The 17,067-nt window shown below is 40.2% G+C and overlaps 1 protein-coding gene across 4 annotated transcripts; it reads left to right on the forward strand.

Annotated features, from left to right (window-relative positions):
* Positions 1-686: 686 nt before the first annotated feature.
* On the forward strand, positions 687-16,168 carry tfdp1a (transcription factor Dp-1, a). Of its 4 annotated transcripts, none has more exons than XM_014011640.1 (12): positions 687-794; positions 3,023-3,105; positions 5,472-5,538; positions 5,729-5,850; positions 6,796-6,917; positions 7,031-7,196; positions 7,328-7,474; positions 7,591-7,659; positions 7,772-7,923; positions 8,521-8,687; positions 14,775-14,853; positions 14,957-16,168. In XM_014011640.1, the coding sequence occupies exons 2-12, from the start codon at positions 3,094-3,096 to the stop codon at positions 15,090-15,092; spliced, it is 1,239 nt and encodes a 412-aa protein (XP_013867094.1). In that variant the 5' UTR covers positions 687-794; positions 3,023-3,093; the 3' UTR covers positions 15,093-16,168. The 4 variants fall into 4 exon arrangements, with proteins under 4 accessions (XP_013867094.1, XP_013867095.1, XP_013867097.1 ...); XM_014011641.1 differs by lacking the exon at positions 687-794 and adding an exon at positions 2,144-2,207; XM_014011643.1 differs by lacking the exon at positions 687-794 and adding an exon at positions 2,463-2,649.
* Positions 16,169-17,067: the final 899 nt, after the last annotated feature.

A 17,067-nucleotide genomic window follows, 5' to 3' on the forward strand; every position in this document is an offset into this window, starting at 1 on the left:
GCCTTCCTTGCGCGCCGCTCATAACGCGCGTGACGCGACGCACAACCCCTTGAGGCGCGTTCGCCATAGACTTTGCATGTAAACTGGCAGCTCCTGCCGCTCAAAACGCTCTCGGTGTGAACGAGCCATAAGGCAAAAATGTAATTAATTTAGAAAATCTTTTCAGGACCCCACCTTGATGTTTCAGGACCCCACTTTGGGTCCCAACCCCAACATTGGGAAACACTGTGCTATAGAACCCTATGGCACAGCCTAAGCGTTTATCTTTAATGACTTTTTTAAAGTGTTTTATTACTTTTACTTTTATACTTTAAGTAGTTATAAACCCAGTACTTTTATACTTTTACTTGAGTAAAAATCTTGAGTTGATACATCTACTTCCAAAAGAGTATTTTCAAACCCTAGTATCTATACTTCTACTTTAATGAATGTGAATACTTTTGGCAGCTCTGGGTAAAAGCATTAGAAACAATTGTTTTCTCAAGACCTTTAYAGCCTATAATTAATCACAGAAGTCCTTTTTCCTTTCCACAGTCTGCTCCGGCTCCTGTGCAGTAGATGGCAGTAGATGTGTCTGTGAAGCTGTCTGCTTCCCTCCAAACCCACGACATGAGTTTTGTGGGCGTGACCCAGTTTACTGCTTTGCTTTCGTCTCCTCTGTGCTGACCAATCAGAAGCCGCCGAAGTGAGACACCGCCAAGATCAGATTGTGAGAGGCACTGCTGTGAGCAGAAGGCTAGCAGAGAGTAAACTGAGGAGGCTAGCGCACGGGTTGCTAACTTGGAAGTGCGCTGGTAAGGGGCTTTCGCTGACTTGTTGGAGATGATAATATCGCTGATGATAGGTCTTGTAAATATCGTTGAACATTTTTGACGCTTCAAATATATGATGGAAACACGTTGCAGTCGGACGCAAAACTAATAATAACTTTCTCGATGACAGCTGGAGGTTAGCTTGTTAGCTAGCTACTGGGCTAACAAAGCGCCCGACGTCGCAGTTTCTCTATCATATCGAGTTAGCTCGTAGCTTTGATCACCAGTTGCTAATTAGCGAAGTTAGCAATTGGTTATGTTGACATGTAGCTTGTGTTTGTTAATGTTTTTGTGTTGAGKAGCAGATCGCTGCTCGTTTACGATCCGATGGCAAATAGACTGCATTTTGTCACAATAAAACACTCATCTTCACCCAGGTCTTTAAACCTTTTTGTTCTTACAYCATTTAAAAAGTTAATGATGGTTTCACATTTTGTTTCGTTATTGCAAGTTCTCAGATTGTTATTATTGTTCAAAAAGTATTTTGTATTTGAACATACGTTATGAATAAACCAAATTTGTCTTGAATTGTAGCACATTCTGCAGAAAACAACAGTATTGATTAGTCATATTTGTTTTTGTCTGACTGAGCTGAGCTGATGCATCCTAAAAAACAAATTAAAAGTAAAACTACGCTTTAAGGATTATTTTTTTGTAATATGTGGAATAACCTTTGCAGTTTGCATAAAATCTGCTAAATTGTGTTTATATTTTGGAGTAGCCCTGGATCTTGAAMTTTSTTTATCCAGAYTCAAGACCCTGACTAAATTAATCCYATGTGTGGACATTTTGTTTGTTGTAGACTCTTATGACTTAATTATTAATTTACTGCTTTTTATTAGAAGCAGTGGGGATCACATATGAGGAATTGCCATGTATTAAAGTTAGCATTTTTATAGTTATGTTTTAGCTTATTTATTGTGTTTGTTTGTTTAATAGAAGTTTTGAATTATTAAATGTCTATTGATTATTTTACATTTTTTCCCTATTTTTTCTACTTTTAGATTGTGTATGATGTATGTGTTTTTACTTTGCCCTTTTTGTATGGTAAGTTAAAATATTCTGCTGTGGCAAAACAAGTCCTAATAAAGCATTTATGTCCATATTTTATGTTGTAAACCTCTCAGATGAGAACCATCAGAAGTCGACCAACAGGCTAAACCTGGCATCGTTTTTTACTCCGACAAAACCGAAAGACTTTAGAGAAGATTAAAAAGTCTTGGGTCAAATACTTTAGGCCTTATAGGGAAAATAATTGGCTTTAATAATAAAACAGTTTAAAAGTACTTAGACTTTGGTTAGTTAGTTTCCTGTTTAGATGGGGTTTAGACCTCCTCTTCCTCCGCTCTCTAATGCCAACAACAACAGCCGTCGAGGCGACAGGAGAGTGCACTCGTAAGTGCACAGATTCTCAACATTAACTCCCCTCACCGTGAGAAACGCGCACTTCTTTCTCCCAACATYAGTCCATCCTTAAAAACAGGCTTTAGGCTGCAGCTCAAAACCGGGAATCTGCCCAAACAAATTGCCAGTCGTCTCAAAACGTGCACAAGCTAACAACTAGCGAGCTAAAGACGGAGCTGCTGAGCTGAACCTGACGCTGTTAGCCGCGACGCTAGCCAGCTGCAGTCAACAAAAGATTGTTCATTTTCTTTCAACACGTTTAGTGAAAGCTGGTGCTGTGTTGTGCAAAATGTGCTGCCTGTAACTATATCGTCCCGCTCGGGAAGAATTATTACGGGTTTTGTGGCGTTCGGATAAAGTTGGAGTGTGTTTTTGTGAGCTGTAGCAGAAGTTGGACGATGCCTCTCCTCCGGACGTGCTCGGTACCCTGAAAGTAGGCCTTGTTTGTGCACACTTAGCYGAGGAAAAGTTGTGAGCATCAACTGATTCTTTAATGTGCTTTTATATTTACACAGCGTGYTCACATTCAAAGACAAGTCGAGTTGAAATGCGCGTAATTATCCACGTTTACCATCAGTTTTTCTAGTTGTAATGAAGGRAAAGTGGAGCTAACGTTGGAGATGGAGTTAGCTTTCTATAGTGTGCTCTTAGCCACCATCTGAAATGGGCCTTACTTCAGAAATAACTCCAAAACACAATCAAATAAACCTGTTTATTTAGTATTTATGGGGAAATAATTTTATTGTATGAACCACAAAGCTTCCAAGTCATTGCTCATAGTTTTGCATTTTTTTTTTATTTTGCAGGGCTGTGAATATTGAAAGGCWGAAGAAAATCTCTTTAACCTGAACCAAACGCCTTCAGGTCCTTTGGGATCATGGCTAAAGATGTAAGTAACCAAACACATGGAAGGTATTTTGTCATTTGCCACTTTTTTGATGAAGTACCTTTAAATTTCTACCCATCATACCATGTGCCTTTTGAAAAAAAGGTTTTAATTTTTTTGTTATTGCACTTTATGCATTCTATTTAGAATAATAAAGTCCAAATGTTGCTATGTTGTTGTGTTTATGTGATTTCACAAACATTTATGCTTGAAGCAATATATGGACCATGAGAAAAGGTAATCAAATGTTAAATGGCTCGGTAGTTCAGTACAGGCTAAAGCTGCAACTAATGACTATTTTGATAGTTGACTAATCTGCTTTTATTTTTCAATTAGTCAACAATTACTTTTGTTATGTCTTATCTATGCTTCCTGTGGGCRCACCTCCTGTGCCAGCTCCAGGGCACATTTCACCTACTCATCATRCCTGTAAATATCACTGTTATCCAGCGTCTGTATCTTTTTTAATATAACAAGTTTCCATAGCAAATTAAAATTATGACCCMTTTGAACCTCAAACTTAATAGCTTACTCAGATGCRTTTTAACATKAATACATGCAAACATAATAAAAATGAAATTACATAATACATGTTAAACTGCAATTAATCTTTTAAACAAACAGTTAGTGTACAGATAACTCAAAATARCAGCCTSTTCAACRTGAGGGGCTGTTAACCTGCCCTCCTGTGTGCAGACGTAACTTTCCAAGTCCAAAATTGGTTTAAAGTGACATTCAGGTGCATAAAAGTAAGAAGATAATCCATCCTGTCATAAAATCGTGCTGGATCTGGCAGTCCAAAAGTTCAAATAAGGCTTCAATGTCATAAAACAAGAGAGAAGACGAAACCAGATGGATTCGTACTATAATTCAGTGATTTAATATGATGGCACTTAACGTTAGCTTAAGCTTTAACATAACTCAGTGTTTTTCAACCCTGGTCCTCAAGGCACACTGCCCTGCATGTTTTAGAGGTTTCCCTGCTTTAACGCACCTGATTCAGGTGATTGCAGTTCACCAAAAAGCCTGCTAATTAGTAGTGGTGCACCAAAAAAAAGTTTTACATCAGAATAGTGATTCACATTTACTAAGATTCAGAATCTATTTAAAATGTCCCAAAATCGATTTTTATAAATAAAAAAAATAAAGCAACTCTAAAGGCAGTCAGCCTCCATTTTGTAACTAAATGGGATGTGCTGACGTCATCATGCAGCTGCTTCTGGAACATATGAATGTGCAGAAAGCACCAAAACAAAGAAGAAACTACAAAACTGGAGGAAAGCGAGATTCAACTGGCCCTGTCTTCATTAAATGTTAAGATTTGGGCTCAGTTTTGTTTTTGTACTGAATGAGTCTGARTTTGACATGAGTGAGGTGTGCAAGGTTTGCAAAATGAAGATGAAGCACTTTGGGAACACGGCAAATGGGCTCACATTATCAGTTTTGAACGAAAAATCGTTTTTGAATCGAATCGTGGCCCCAAAAATCAGAATTGAATCGTGAGATAGTAAAAGATTCCCACCCCTACTAATTAGTGACCAACTGAAATCAGCTGTGTTGRAGCAGGGSAACATCTAAAACATGCAGGGCAGTGTGCCTTGAGGACCAGGGTTGAAAAACACTGACATAACTAACAGCTCCGCTTCCAACAAACCCTGATTTCTGATGATAAACTAACAAAACATATAGACAGATGGCTACAGCGCGACATGATCAGTCACTCAAAATAGGATTTATAAAGCATCAACCTGTCGAACAAGCTAACTTTCTGAAATTTACCCACCTGCAGAGGGTAATCATGGTTGCAGCGTATTAGCATCTAATGTTGTGTTGTGATCATGTTTTTACTGCTGCTGTGCTGCCATGGAATGAAGGCACTCTTCAGTGGTAAACAATGCAACCGCAGACRATAGAAGTGATTCTGCTCCCAGTAGTTCAAGTATTGCATTGCAGTTACAAATGAACATTAMTGTGGGTAAATAATACAATGCATCAACATCAAACTGCCACGTTGACTCATGTTATTATCCACATTGTCAGTTATGTTGACTGATAGTTGCAGGCTAAATGCTTGCACACTGAAATCTATTATTGTCTCCAAAATTTATGTACCTTTCCATATTATTAGGCCATTACAGCAACCAAAAATATTATAGCAGTACCTTTGGTAACACCGTTTAAAGCATCAGGCTGATTGGATAAACCTTATGTAAATGGGATTCACTGTAGTTGGTATCAATATATTGTGTTTTATGTTGCTTTAATTTGTTTAAGGCCTCTGTTTCACTTTTTCTTCTGTTGAGAATTTGCTTGAGTAAATTTAAAAACTCATTGATATTTTAATTTCAATAATGTGATTTTGATTACAGGCTGGTCTGATTGAAACAAATGGAGAGCTGAAGGTTTTTATTGATCAGAATCAGAGCCCCAGCAAAGGTATACTTTACCATTATTCATCTTGCCAGTCATTATACGCTTAAAGCTCAGTCTATTCCTAAGTTATAACCTCTACTTGAACTGATTGGCAATCCCACAAATAAAATTTATCTTCAGGGTAAGTCCTTTGTGTTTGAACGACAGGGGGCAATGTTTCAGTCCTCGTTACTGATCTCCTGTCTTCTGTTAGGTATCCTGTCCTTGGTTACTGTCCAGCCTACAGCTGCCCCTGTGGCCAAACAGCTACTACCCAAAACCCTCGGGCCGTCCAACGTGAATATTACTACACACATGCAACATGTGCCACACATGGTGAGTGCGTGGTATTATGAAGGCAGTGTTGCCACCTTTTGATGTGGGAGTTTTAAAACATCTCTAGAGTTTCTTATGTTTGTGACTTTTATTTATGTTTTACGTGATGTTTTTGTTGGCACTTCTTTTGCTGTTGTGTAAGCCCCTCMATTATCATTGTGAGGTGACCGGGCAGTGGGTAGGTGGAGGCAGTTGATCCTAAGCTTATCAACTCTCCAGTCAGCAGGATTACACCCATCATCTCATTATGTACAAGCAATGTATACCCAACGGAAATCAGCTTACATATCACCTTAGTGAAGGAATAGATCACYTATCTTTTGAATGCCTCAATTTTTTATTAGGAACTTTATATTTAGGCAAGTCCTTTCTTTGTTCGGGTCTTATTTGTACCTAGGAAATCTAAAAAAAGTATAAAAATTCTGAAGTCAAAAAGAGACTGCAGTTTATCCAGTTTTCCTGCCTTGGTTTTAGTTTGTCAGTATTCAACAGATATTCAAATAAATACAGCACATGAACTAAAATGTGTATAATACATCTAAAACGAATACAATATTAAGCTGATTTTACTAGGGCTTCAATGATTAATTGATTATTAAAATAATCGTTAGTTGCAGCCCTAGATTTTACAGTCAGTTTTACAGATAATGAGGTAACAGTTGGTGTTTGGGAAAATAACGTGCCAATAAGTTYAGCATCCACTAACATAAGCTTGACTGTGGGCTCTCCGTTGATTTGACAAACATTAAATGTGGCTCTCTRGAGCGACACGAGCTCAGAAGTTGTATTTAGGACTGTGTTGTCTCATTTTTAGTCTCCATTCAATGTTTTCTAAAAGTCGAATTAAATTTATCTGGAAAGGATTTAATTTTTGCGATTATATCATACTTACTGTTGATTCTGAATATCTGTATTTTCAGTTTTATGCTGTTTTTTTTTTAATAGGTAATTGGAACACCCCAGAGGCCAACAGTATCAAATACAATATTATTAAACAGTCCACACACACCGAGCTCTCAGTTCCTCACACAGAGCCAGCCAGCTGATTCCTCTCCTTGGTCGTCAGGGTAAGTCCTCAAAATGTTCACATGAAATAAATTGTTCAGGATGGTGTCGAGTCTGTAATGTAAGAGTTGTTTTACATGAAGTAAACAATTTAGTCCCCAATTTCTGTCAACAGAAAGCGGGGTAAAAAAGGGGAAAAGAATGGAAAAGGTTTGAGGCATTTCTCCATGAAAGTGTGCGAGAAGGTGCAGAAGAAAGGAGTGACGACCTACAATGAAGTTGCAGATGAGCTGGTTGCAGAGTTCAGCTCTTCAGACAACCACATGTCCCCTAATGACTCAGTGAGTGCTGCAGCTGGGACTTAGTGGAGCTAACCTTTAACACAGACAAACGTGCTTCTAGATTCTGCAGATATTTGCCCAGTTAGGGTGTTTTTTGTTTTAATGTTTTGACCCATGTGTTTCTCTCATAGCATGTGTACGACCAGAAGAACATTCGGCGGCGTGTTTATGATGCTTTGAATGTGCTCATGGCCATGAACATCATCTCTAAAGAGAAGAAGGAAATCAAGTGGATTGGCTTGCCCACAAACTCTGCTCAGGAGTGCCAAAATTTAGAGGTAGAGACACTGAACAACATTTTCACAGTAATTTGTCATAAAACTTTTTTTTATCTATGCTCTATCCACCAACCCACGCTATTTTTTTGTCTCTAATTTTTATATTTCTTCTACAGGTGGAAAGACAAAGGCGGCTGGAGAGGATCAAGCAGAAACAATCGCAGCTTCAGGAGCTCATACTGCAGGTGGGACTGAATGTTGGGTTTGTACTTTTCCCCCTCTGATATCTGCTACAACTGGAAGGAGTCAGTTATCTGTGTAGTTGTTGAACAGTTTTATTTCTGTAATTTCCYACAGCAAATAGCCTTTAAGAACCTTGTTCAGAGGAACAGACAGACGGAGCAGCAAGCAAACAGGCCACCACCTCCCAACTCCATCATCCACCTTCCCTTCATAATCGTCAACACCAGCAAGAAAACTGTGATCGACTGCAGCATCTCCAATGACAAGTTTGTGATCATTCACTTTGTTTTGTTAGCATCCAGTAACAGGGAAAGTGTTGGAATTAATTCACAGTAATAAAAATTGCACACGTTCATCGTGTTTTTTGTGGAAGATTTGATAGAGTAAAATGCAAAAGCCAGAGTAATTTCAGAATGTAAGTTCTGTTTTTTTTTAAACGGAGAAGAATGATGATGCTAGATGTGCATCAAACTAAGCGATATCCACACATATGACAGACATGCTATCGTGTGGTTGCTTCTGTTATCAGGTTCTGTGTCAGGATGAGTATGACAAAAATAAGTGTCTGAGAAAAATTTTCTTGTTTTCAGACATTTTCTTTGAAGAAATGTTGTAAACTTAATTTATAARTGTTCTTTAACATCACCCTGATTAACATAAAATTAAATTAAAGCTTAMAAACTGATGGAAAGGGAAATTTTCTAAGCTCTTGTTAACATTAATAATTTTTTATACATTTTTACATTTTACATGTATGCTTTTGTTAAAAGTAGTTAAGAGTAAAGAAGACATGCTGATTAGATTATCTTAAAAACTAGAGCAAATTCATGTTTTTCCATGTCTCCTGTTCTCTTTGTGTGCAGGTTCGAGTATTTGTTCAATTTTGACAGCATGTTTGAGATTCACGATGACATTGAGGTGCTGAAGCGAATGGGCATGGCCTGTGGTTTGGAGGTGGGAAAATGTTCTGCAGAGGATCTGAAAGTTGCACGCAGTCTGGTGCCCAAAGCTTTGGAGCCTTATGTTATAGGTAGGTATCCCCATGTTCTTTCATGCTTTCTGCTTGTTGAAGTGTCAGTCATAACCAGAGTTTATTTTGGTTTTGTAATTCAACCTATCTATATTCACAGAAAATATTTATTAGATTGATTGAAGAGGTTTTATCAAATTTGCACCTAATGTTTATTTGAAATCTAGCCTCAGCAGGCTTTTAGGTAGGATTTTTCAAGAGGGTGTCTTGTACAGTCTCAGTTCACTGCTTTTTTTTTAATTTAATTTTTTAACAATGATTGCCTGTACCTACTAATAAAGCTACAGTCTGACTTTACATTCTTGCTAACATGTTTAAAATTACAGCTGTAAGTCGAGGTGGCTTACCTGAGCTGTGGCCGTAAGTTATGGCCCGTAACGTTGTAGGTACCTGTCGTGGCGGCAACCCTCGAACATCAGTAGTGAGGGATGCTGTCAGGCTGAAGGAGGAGTCCTATCGGGTTTTCTTTTGGCCTGTGGGACTCTGGAAGCAGCCACCAACACTATTTGTAGTGGGAATAGTGCGCTGCTGACCTCAACTGAGGACGTTGTGGGTTGGTTGGCAGAATAATTCGAAGACCTTCTCAATCCTAACGACACGTCTTCCCATGAGGAAGCAGAGCCTGATGACCCTGGGTTGGACTTTCCARYCTYTGGTGCCGAGGTCACTGAGGTGGTTAAAAAGMTCCTCGGTGGCAGGGCGCCGGGGGTGGATGAGATCCGCCAGSAGATCCTTAAGGCTCTGGATGTTGTGGGGTTGTGTTGGTTGACGCGRCTCTACAACATCGCATGGACATCGGGRGCAGTTCCTCTGGATTGGCATTCCGGAGTGGTGGTCCCCCTRTTTAAAAAGGGGGACCACAGAGTGTGTTCCAACTAWAGGGGGATCACACTTCTGAGCCTCCCTGGCAAGGTCTATTCAGGGGTCCTGGAGAGGAGGGTCCGTTGGATAGTCGAATCTCGGATTCAGGAAGAGCAGTGTGGTTTTCGTCCTGGTCGTTGAACAGCGGACTAGCTCTACACCCTCAGCAGGGTCCTGGAGGGTGCATGGGAGTTCGCTCAACCTGTTTACATGTGTTTTGTGGATTTGGAGAAGGCATTTGACTGTGTCCCTCGGGGACTCCTGTGGGGGGGTATTTTGGGAGTATGGGGTACCAGGCCTGTTGATACGGGCTGTTAGATCCCTGTACGACCGGTGCCAGAGCKTAGTCCACATTTGCCGGTAGTAAGATGGACTCATTTCCGGTGAGAGTTGGACTCCGTCATGGTTGCCCTTYGTCACCGATTCTGTTCATAATTTTTATGGACAGAATTTCGCAGCCAAGGTGTTTTGGAGATCCTTTTTGGTCTGTTTGATCTCTGCTTTTTGCGGATGATGTCGTCCTATTGGCTTCATCAAATCGTGATCTCCAGCTCTCACTGGAGTGGTTCACAGCAGAGTGTGAAGCGGCCGGGATGAGGGTCAGTGCCTCCAAATCCGAGACCATGGTCTTGAGCCGGAAACCGGTAGGGTGTCTTCTCCGGGTCAGGGAGGAGGACCTGCCCCAAGTGGAGGAGTTTAAGTATCTTGGGGTCTTGTTCACGAATGAGGGAAGAATGGAGAGGGAGATTGACAGGCGGATTGGTGCTGCGTCTGCAGTGATGTGGGCGCTGTACCGGTCTGTCGCGGTGAAGCCGGAGCTGAGCCCGAAAGCGAAGCTCTCGATTTGCCAGTCGGTCTACGTTCCTACCCTCATCTATGGTCACGAACTTTGGGTAGTGACCGAAAGAACAAGATCGCGGATACAAGCGGCCAAAATGAGTTTCCTCCACAGAGTGTCTGGGCTCTCCTTTAGAGATGGGGTGAGAAGCTTGGTCATCCAGGAGGGACTCAGAGTACAGCTGCTACTCCTCCACATCGAGAGGAGCCAGTTGAGGTGGCTCGGGCATCTGGTTAGGATGCCTCCTGGACGCCTCCCTGGTGAGGTGTTCGGGCACGTCCCACTGGGAGGAGGCCCAGCTGAAGACCCAGGACACGCTGGAGGGACTATGTCTCTTGACTGGTCTGGGAACGCCTTGGGATTCCCCTGGACGAGCTGGTCCAAGTGGCTTGGGAGAGGGAGGTCTGGATCTCTCTGCTTAGGCTGCTGACCCCGCAACCCGCTCCCGGATAAGCGGAAGAAAACGGACGGACGGATTACCCTACCTTCGCTTTAGAGAAAAAGCGAGAAATGTCATCCTGTGCATGTCCCCTTGTCCTCTTTATGTTGACRTTGATGAAAACTGATTTCCTTGGATTTCTAGGGCTTTTTAAAATTATATTTCTGATAAAATCAGTTTTCCTCCTGCTTCATTTGTGTGCTGCATTTTCTACCCCGAATTTACATATGCGGCGCCGGTTYGGCCAAGTGCAAGGAGCTCGCAAGAAGCATGTGCAGGAAATGCRAGATCGGGAAGCGGCTTGACCAAAAGGATAAAAATAAACACTCATTGCYGCGCTGGCAAACATGTACATATTATCGATTTCTGTTATGATATCGGACCGATAAGTATGACATCATAATTCCTTGATATCGGGCCGATAACTATCGTGCACCCCTAAAAATAAGTATTTGGTCACTAACAAAAGTTAATCTCAATACTTTATTATATATCCTTTGTTGACAATGACAGAGGTCAAAGGTTTTCTGTAAGTCTTCACCAGGTTGGCGCACACTGTTGCTGGTATGTTGGCCCATTCCTCCATGCAGATCTCCTAGAGCAGTGATGTTTTGGGGCTGTCGCTGAGCGACACGAACTTTCACCGCCCTCCAAAGGTTTTCTATAGGGATGAAATCTGAAGACTGGCTAGGCTGCTCCAGGACCTTGAAATGTTTCTTACGAAGCCACTCCTTTGTTGCCCTGGCAGTGTGCTTGGGATCGTTGTCATGCTGAAAGACCCAGCCAAGTTTCATCTTCATTGCCCTTGCTGATGGAAGGAGGTTTGCACACAAAATCTCATAATACATGGCCCCATTCATTCTTTCATGTACACGGATCAGTTGTCCTGGTTCCTTTACAGAAAAACAGCCCCAGAGCATGATGTTGCCACCTCCATGCTTCACAGTTGGTATGGTGTTCTTTTGATGCAACTCAGGATTCACTCTCCTCCAAACACGACGAGTTGTTTCTACCAAATAGTTCTACTTTGGTTTCATCTGACCATATGACATTCTGCCAATACTCTTCTGGAACATCCAAATGCTCTCTAGCAAACTTCAGACGTGCCTGGATATGTACTGGCTTAAGCAGGAGGACACGTCTGGCCCTGCAGGATCTGAGTCCCTGGTGGTGTAGTGTGCTACTGACAGTAGCCTTTGTTACGTTAGTCCAAGCCTCCTGCAGGTCATTCACCAGGTCTCCCCTGAGTTGTTCTGGGACTTTTCCCCACCGTTCTTGTGATCATTTTGACCCCACGGGGTGAGATCTTGCGTGGAGTCCCTGATAGAGGCAGATTATCAGTGGTCTTGAAGGTCTTACATTTTCTATTTATCACTCCCACAGTAGATTTCTTCACACCAAACCACTTTGCCTACTGCAGATTCAGTCTTCCCAGCCTGGTGCAGTTCTACAATTTTGTTTCTGGTGTCCTTACACTGCTCTGTGGTCTTCACCATAGTGGAGTTTGGAGTTCTAACAGGTGCCGTTACTACAGGTAATGAGTGGAGGACAGAGGAGCCTCTTAAAGAAGAACTTTCAGATCTGCAAGAGCCAGAAATCATGCTTGTTATTGACAAAATACTTATGTTCCACCATAATTTGCAAGTGAATTCTTAAAAAAGTCAGTGTAATTTTCTAGATATTTTCTCTCATTTTGGTCTCTTAGTTGAGGTCTAAAGCCTACTTCACACTCCCTCCGAACTGCCGAAATTGTCACKGATTGTCGCAATTTCATGACGAAAATTACATCACGGGTGTTCTCAGCATTGCATGTTTTCATCAGCTTCCCGAACAGGGTGATCAATTTTGACAGCATTTATGTATAAATATGTGCTTTTTGGTGAATTATTTTAAAAATATGGATGTTGTGCTCTTTGCTTTTCCTATTAGTRCAGTGTGATCTTTTTCTAGATTGGCTCTGGAGCAGCTTCAGTGTCTGGCAAAAATGGRATTGAATCRATGGRCGTSCRCAGCCTCACATATTATAGGCGCATCAATGTCGTAAAGCGGACCAGGGTGTAGTAAAGCAGACCCAGGGCGTTGTAAATCAGACCAGGGTGTAGAACAGACAACTTGACACCCCCCTAGCTAAATGCCTAGACCTCAGGCAACTTAAAAATAAATCCTCGTCTCAAACTAGATAATTATATCCTAAAAGCTTGCACAAAGCTTAAAATGCAATGTTATCAATTTAAGTTTCATCTGCATCAAGTTTTGTTAAAAATTGTTTGATTATTTATTGTAGTGAAATTAGAWATGACCTGTCACCTTTTTCTAAAGTTATTAACTGTTAAAATAAAAGTTCAGCTTTTGTAAGACTTGTACAGTGATGCTGTCATGAGTCAAAGTATTTACCATATTTTGATCACAGCAGTTTTTTCCATTGATCAAGAACCCATGAAGGACTGTGGTCTAGTGCCCCATTTTCCAGTAGCGCCTCTACAGCACAGTTCAWCTTGGCTCTCCATTTTTGATTGAAACTGCTTTTTTGTTTGATTGAATAATAAAAACACAAAATTAACGCCATACAGACATAGGTTTATATACTGAACAAAAATATAAACACAATACTTGAGTTTTTGCTCCCATTTTTTTATRAACTGATCTCAAAGATCTACAACCATTCACAATAGACCCTCTTCCTTCAAATATTGTTCAGAAATTTGTGTAAATCTGTGTTAAGTGGCACTTCTTTGCAGAGATAACCAATCCCACCTCGAACATGTGGCATATCAAGATGCTGATTAGACAGCRGGATAAGCATTATGGGGACCACTTGTACAAGTAATAAATACATTCCGTCCCAACACCTGTTTTTAATGTGGCGCATTCGCACGGGATTACCAAAGCCTGAAATTTTGCTTAAATTTACAGACATCTCCCAGATATGAAATTGAAGCCTGGTTTATAGTTGACGCGGTGAACACRGCAAGGGTGCGCATGCCAAAAGTGCTCCGCAAAGTCGGCGCATGCCGTGCACCATTCTGTTTGTTCATCAAACGTTTGCTCTTCTATTTACAACATTTCATAAGTTCTTCATAAGTGTTCTGCCACATGTAATTTTGGAGAATACTACAATGTAAGCACCAAGTATAAATGCCTACACTGCTGGCGAGGGTGCATGATGTGAGCCACCATTTGGATCTGATTTTGCTCCTTCTCTTCAGCCTTTTTTATTTTTTGTCAGTTTTGCTGCCCTGGGACCCAAAAGGTTTTCAATGCACTCCAATCCAGCCTCCATTCTTCACCAAAAGCAAATAAAAAATGCGCCCAGGAAACAAAAAACACTTAATTACATATGAGATTCAGCCCATTCCTGACCAAATCACATAGATGCCTTTTCACATTGGATTAGTGTTTTCAGAGGACCTCAGAGTTCAGCAGATTTGAGGGGGAATTTTTACTTTACAAATTACTGACATGGCCAATTTGCATGAGATTAACAACACAATCTCCACGATTATTACAATTAGCATGTGGTCCCTGGGTAAAACTAGTCCTGTCAGAATAGGGCTTTAGGCTGGCCACAATAAAAGGACACTCTTAAATGTGCTGTTTTGCTTTATTGGGGGTCAGTATCTGGTGTGACCACCATTTGCACATTTGTAATTCCTTGTAAAGGTTCTTGGTGGAAAAAAACAGGTCATATTTGTTCAAACTCCTTCAGTCTTCTGACGTCATCTGGGATAGAGTAGATCCTTGAGAGATTTCTCTCTTGCCTCCACATGAAGTTTGTTGCTATCATGCAAAAAAAAAAAAAAAAAAAAAATTAAACACACCTAATTACCTGTTGATGCCACGCAAGTTTTGACATGTGATGTTATTAATTTGCTTCCAGTAGATACTGCCAAGGAATGAGTTTGAGTTATGCGTTAATATTAAACATGTTCCTCCCACTTTTTTCCCCAAGAGATGGCAAAAGGTCCGATCAGTAATGTGTACATCACAGGAGGCTCCTCAGCCAATGGAGCTCGTTATACTGCTAGCAGGTGAGACATGTTAACTGTTGTCTAAATAAGAAAGCAGGTCTTTTTATTCATATGTGTTCTTGTTTTTAAATGAATTTATAACTGATTCCCTCTTGTGTTGCAGTGATGGGTGCACTGATGGCACCATGGCGTCAAGTTCAAACGACTCTCACTACAGCGGGTCTCGCGTGGAGACTCCAGTGTCTTACATGGGGGATGACGACGACGATGAGTATGAGGAGAACGATGATGAAGACTAACCCTGCTCCACCTTCACCACTCCAACAAGCACAGTCCTTCAAACAACAGTCACAGTGGGAATTTAGTCCCCTTTTTGTGTGTGCTTCTCGAGCCTTTTCCCTGGTTTCCTCATGCCTGGATCTCTGTCTGGCTTTCTCAGGGGTGTAGATGAATATTGAAAGAACACAGGTGTTTTTTTTTTTTTTTGTTTTTTTTCTTTATACCCATCTTTGTTCTGCTCCTGAAACATGCTCACCTGCACCACAACTCTGGGGGACAGTTGATCCAAGGGAACTGTAGATTGTGGCTCTGCCACCTGAAATCTTTGTACGTCTAATCCTCTTATCAATAAGCCATCTTCCTCTTTATCACATGGGTAAACATATTTTTGTTGGAGAATGTAAAATGTGTTTGAGTAGGTGTTATTTTATAGTTACTTTTGGACAGACAAGACATTATGATCAAAATGTTCCAAAAATGTTTGCGTTAACGTTGTGTTTAGCACARCTCCGTTGATTCTGAATGGCTGAATACAGTTTTTCATGGTGTCCCTGGTCGGGACTCCATCAAACTTGTCAGTACATTGTTTTGTGTTCTGGGTAATTATTTGAAATAGTTTTATTCCCATTGTGTTGGGTTGGCTTCCTTATGTTTTGTAGGCAGCTGCTTTCTGATCTTGTTTGTTAGTTGATTTTTTTTTTTTTTTTTTTTTTTTTTTTTTTTTTTTTTTTTTTTGTATTCTGGAGTTGAACTGTCAATCACCGCCCTGTTGATGCCGTGTTGGTGTTTACAAAACAATGGCAGCAGTGAGGTAAAGACTCATAACCCAGGCTCCTTATAGGTAATTAAGCTTTGTTTGTTAATGATGTATCTAAATCCTACCACGATTGTAGCTTATAGTATCCTTTAGAGGCCAGTGGTAAAGACAGACCGTCAAAAATTATTGATGTAACAAAATGTGTGCTTGTATAGGTCTTTGTGTACTCCCTTCAAAGATCACCCTTTTGAAAACCAAGACACATGTACTGACTCTTCCAAATACCTTTTCTGTAATCTAATATAAGTTTGCAAATTAAAATATAGATTGTTTTAATAAGTTTCTATGTACTGTTTCTTCGAGTTTGTTTCTAAAAAAGCCTGGTAGTGATTTTAGAGTAAAAAAATCATACTTTTAAGAGCTACTTTAACAGAGGAAAAGTATAGAAAATCTGATTGCTATTGATTGCTCCCTCTATTTGATAGTTTTGCCATTTCACATGTCAGCAGATAATTTGAAAGTAGTCATTGATTTTTATGGGATGACATTTAGAAAACCTGTATCACAACCAGAAATGCAGTTATAGCTCTGTCATTAAGAACATAATGAAGCATAAACTGTGGAGGCTGTGTTGATATTTTATTTATTTTTCTCTGGCAACAAAACATGTACGGATTTGTCACTTTAAACATCTTAAAGACAGTCACATGTACAGTTAGAAAACCATCCTTTACTCAAGTATATTTTTAGGCATTGTGAATAATGGTGCTTTGTTTTCTGTTTATTTTTTAGGATAATTTTGGACAAAAAGAGTCCCCCCAAAACATTGTAGAGCATGGAAAAGTGAAACGAGTGTCTGTTCATTGTGTAGGTTAAGGATCAACTAGTTATAACCATCAGTTAGCTTAGTCATCCCTAACACTTTGAACTCTGAACTGATCACATAAAATCTTGTTTTGGTCAAGATGGTGACAAAGAATACAAACATTACAGGTCCTCAAAAAATTAGCACATTGTGGTGAAGTTCATTATTTTCTCTAACGTACTGATAAACATTAAACTTTCATATACAGTATTTTAGATTCATTGCACACCAACTGAAGTATAAGCCTTTTTTTGTTTTATTATTGATGATTTTGGTAAAGTAAAGAAAAACCAAAAATCCCTATCTCAAAAAATTAGCATATCATGAAAAGGTTCTCTAAACGACTTATTAACCAAATCATCTGAATCAACAA

This window comes from Austrofundulus limnaeus, unplaced genomic scaffold (assembly GCF_001266775.1).
Source record: "Austrofundulus limnaeus strain Quisiro unplaced genomic scaffold, Austrofundulus_limnaeus-1.0 Scaffold83, whole genome shotgun sequence".
In the NCBI taxonomy this organism is placed as follows: Eukaryota; Metazoa; Chordata; class Actinopteri; order Cyprinodontiformes; family Rivulidae; genus Austrofundulus; species Austrofundulus limnaeus.

Excerpts from the sequence above, each read along its gene's own strand:
- tfdp1a (XM_014011640.1), top strand. Across the intron at positions 5,539-5,728 it reads GAATCAGAGCCCCAGCAAAG|GTATCCTGTCCTTGGTTACT; the intron begins GTATACTTTACC and ends GTCTTCTGTTAG. Across the intron at positions 7,924-8,520 it reads TGCAGCATCTCCAATGACAA|GTTCGAGTATTTGTTCAATT; the intron begins GTTTGTGATCAT and ends CTTTGTGTGCAG.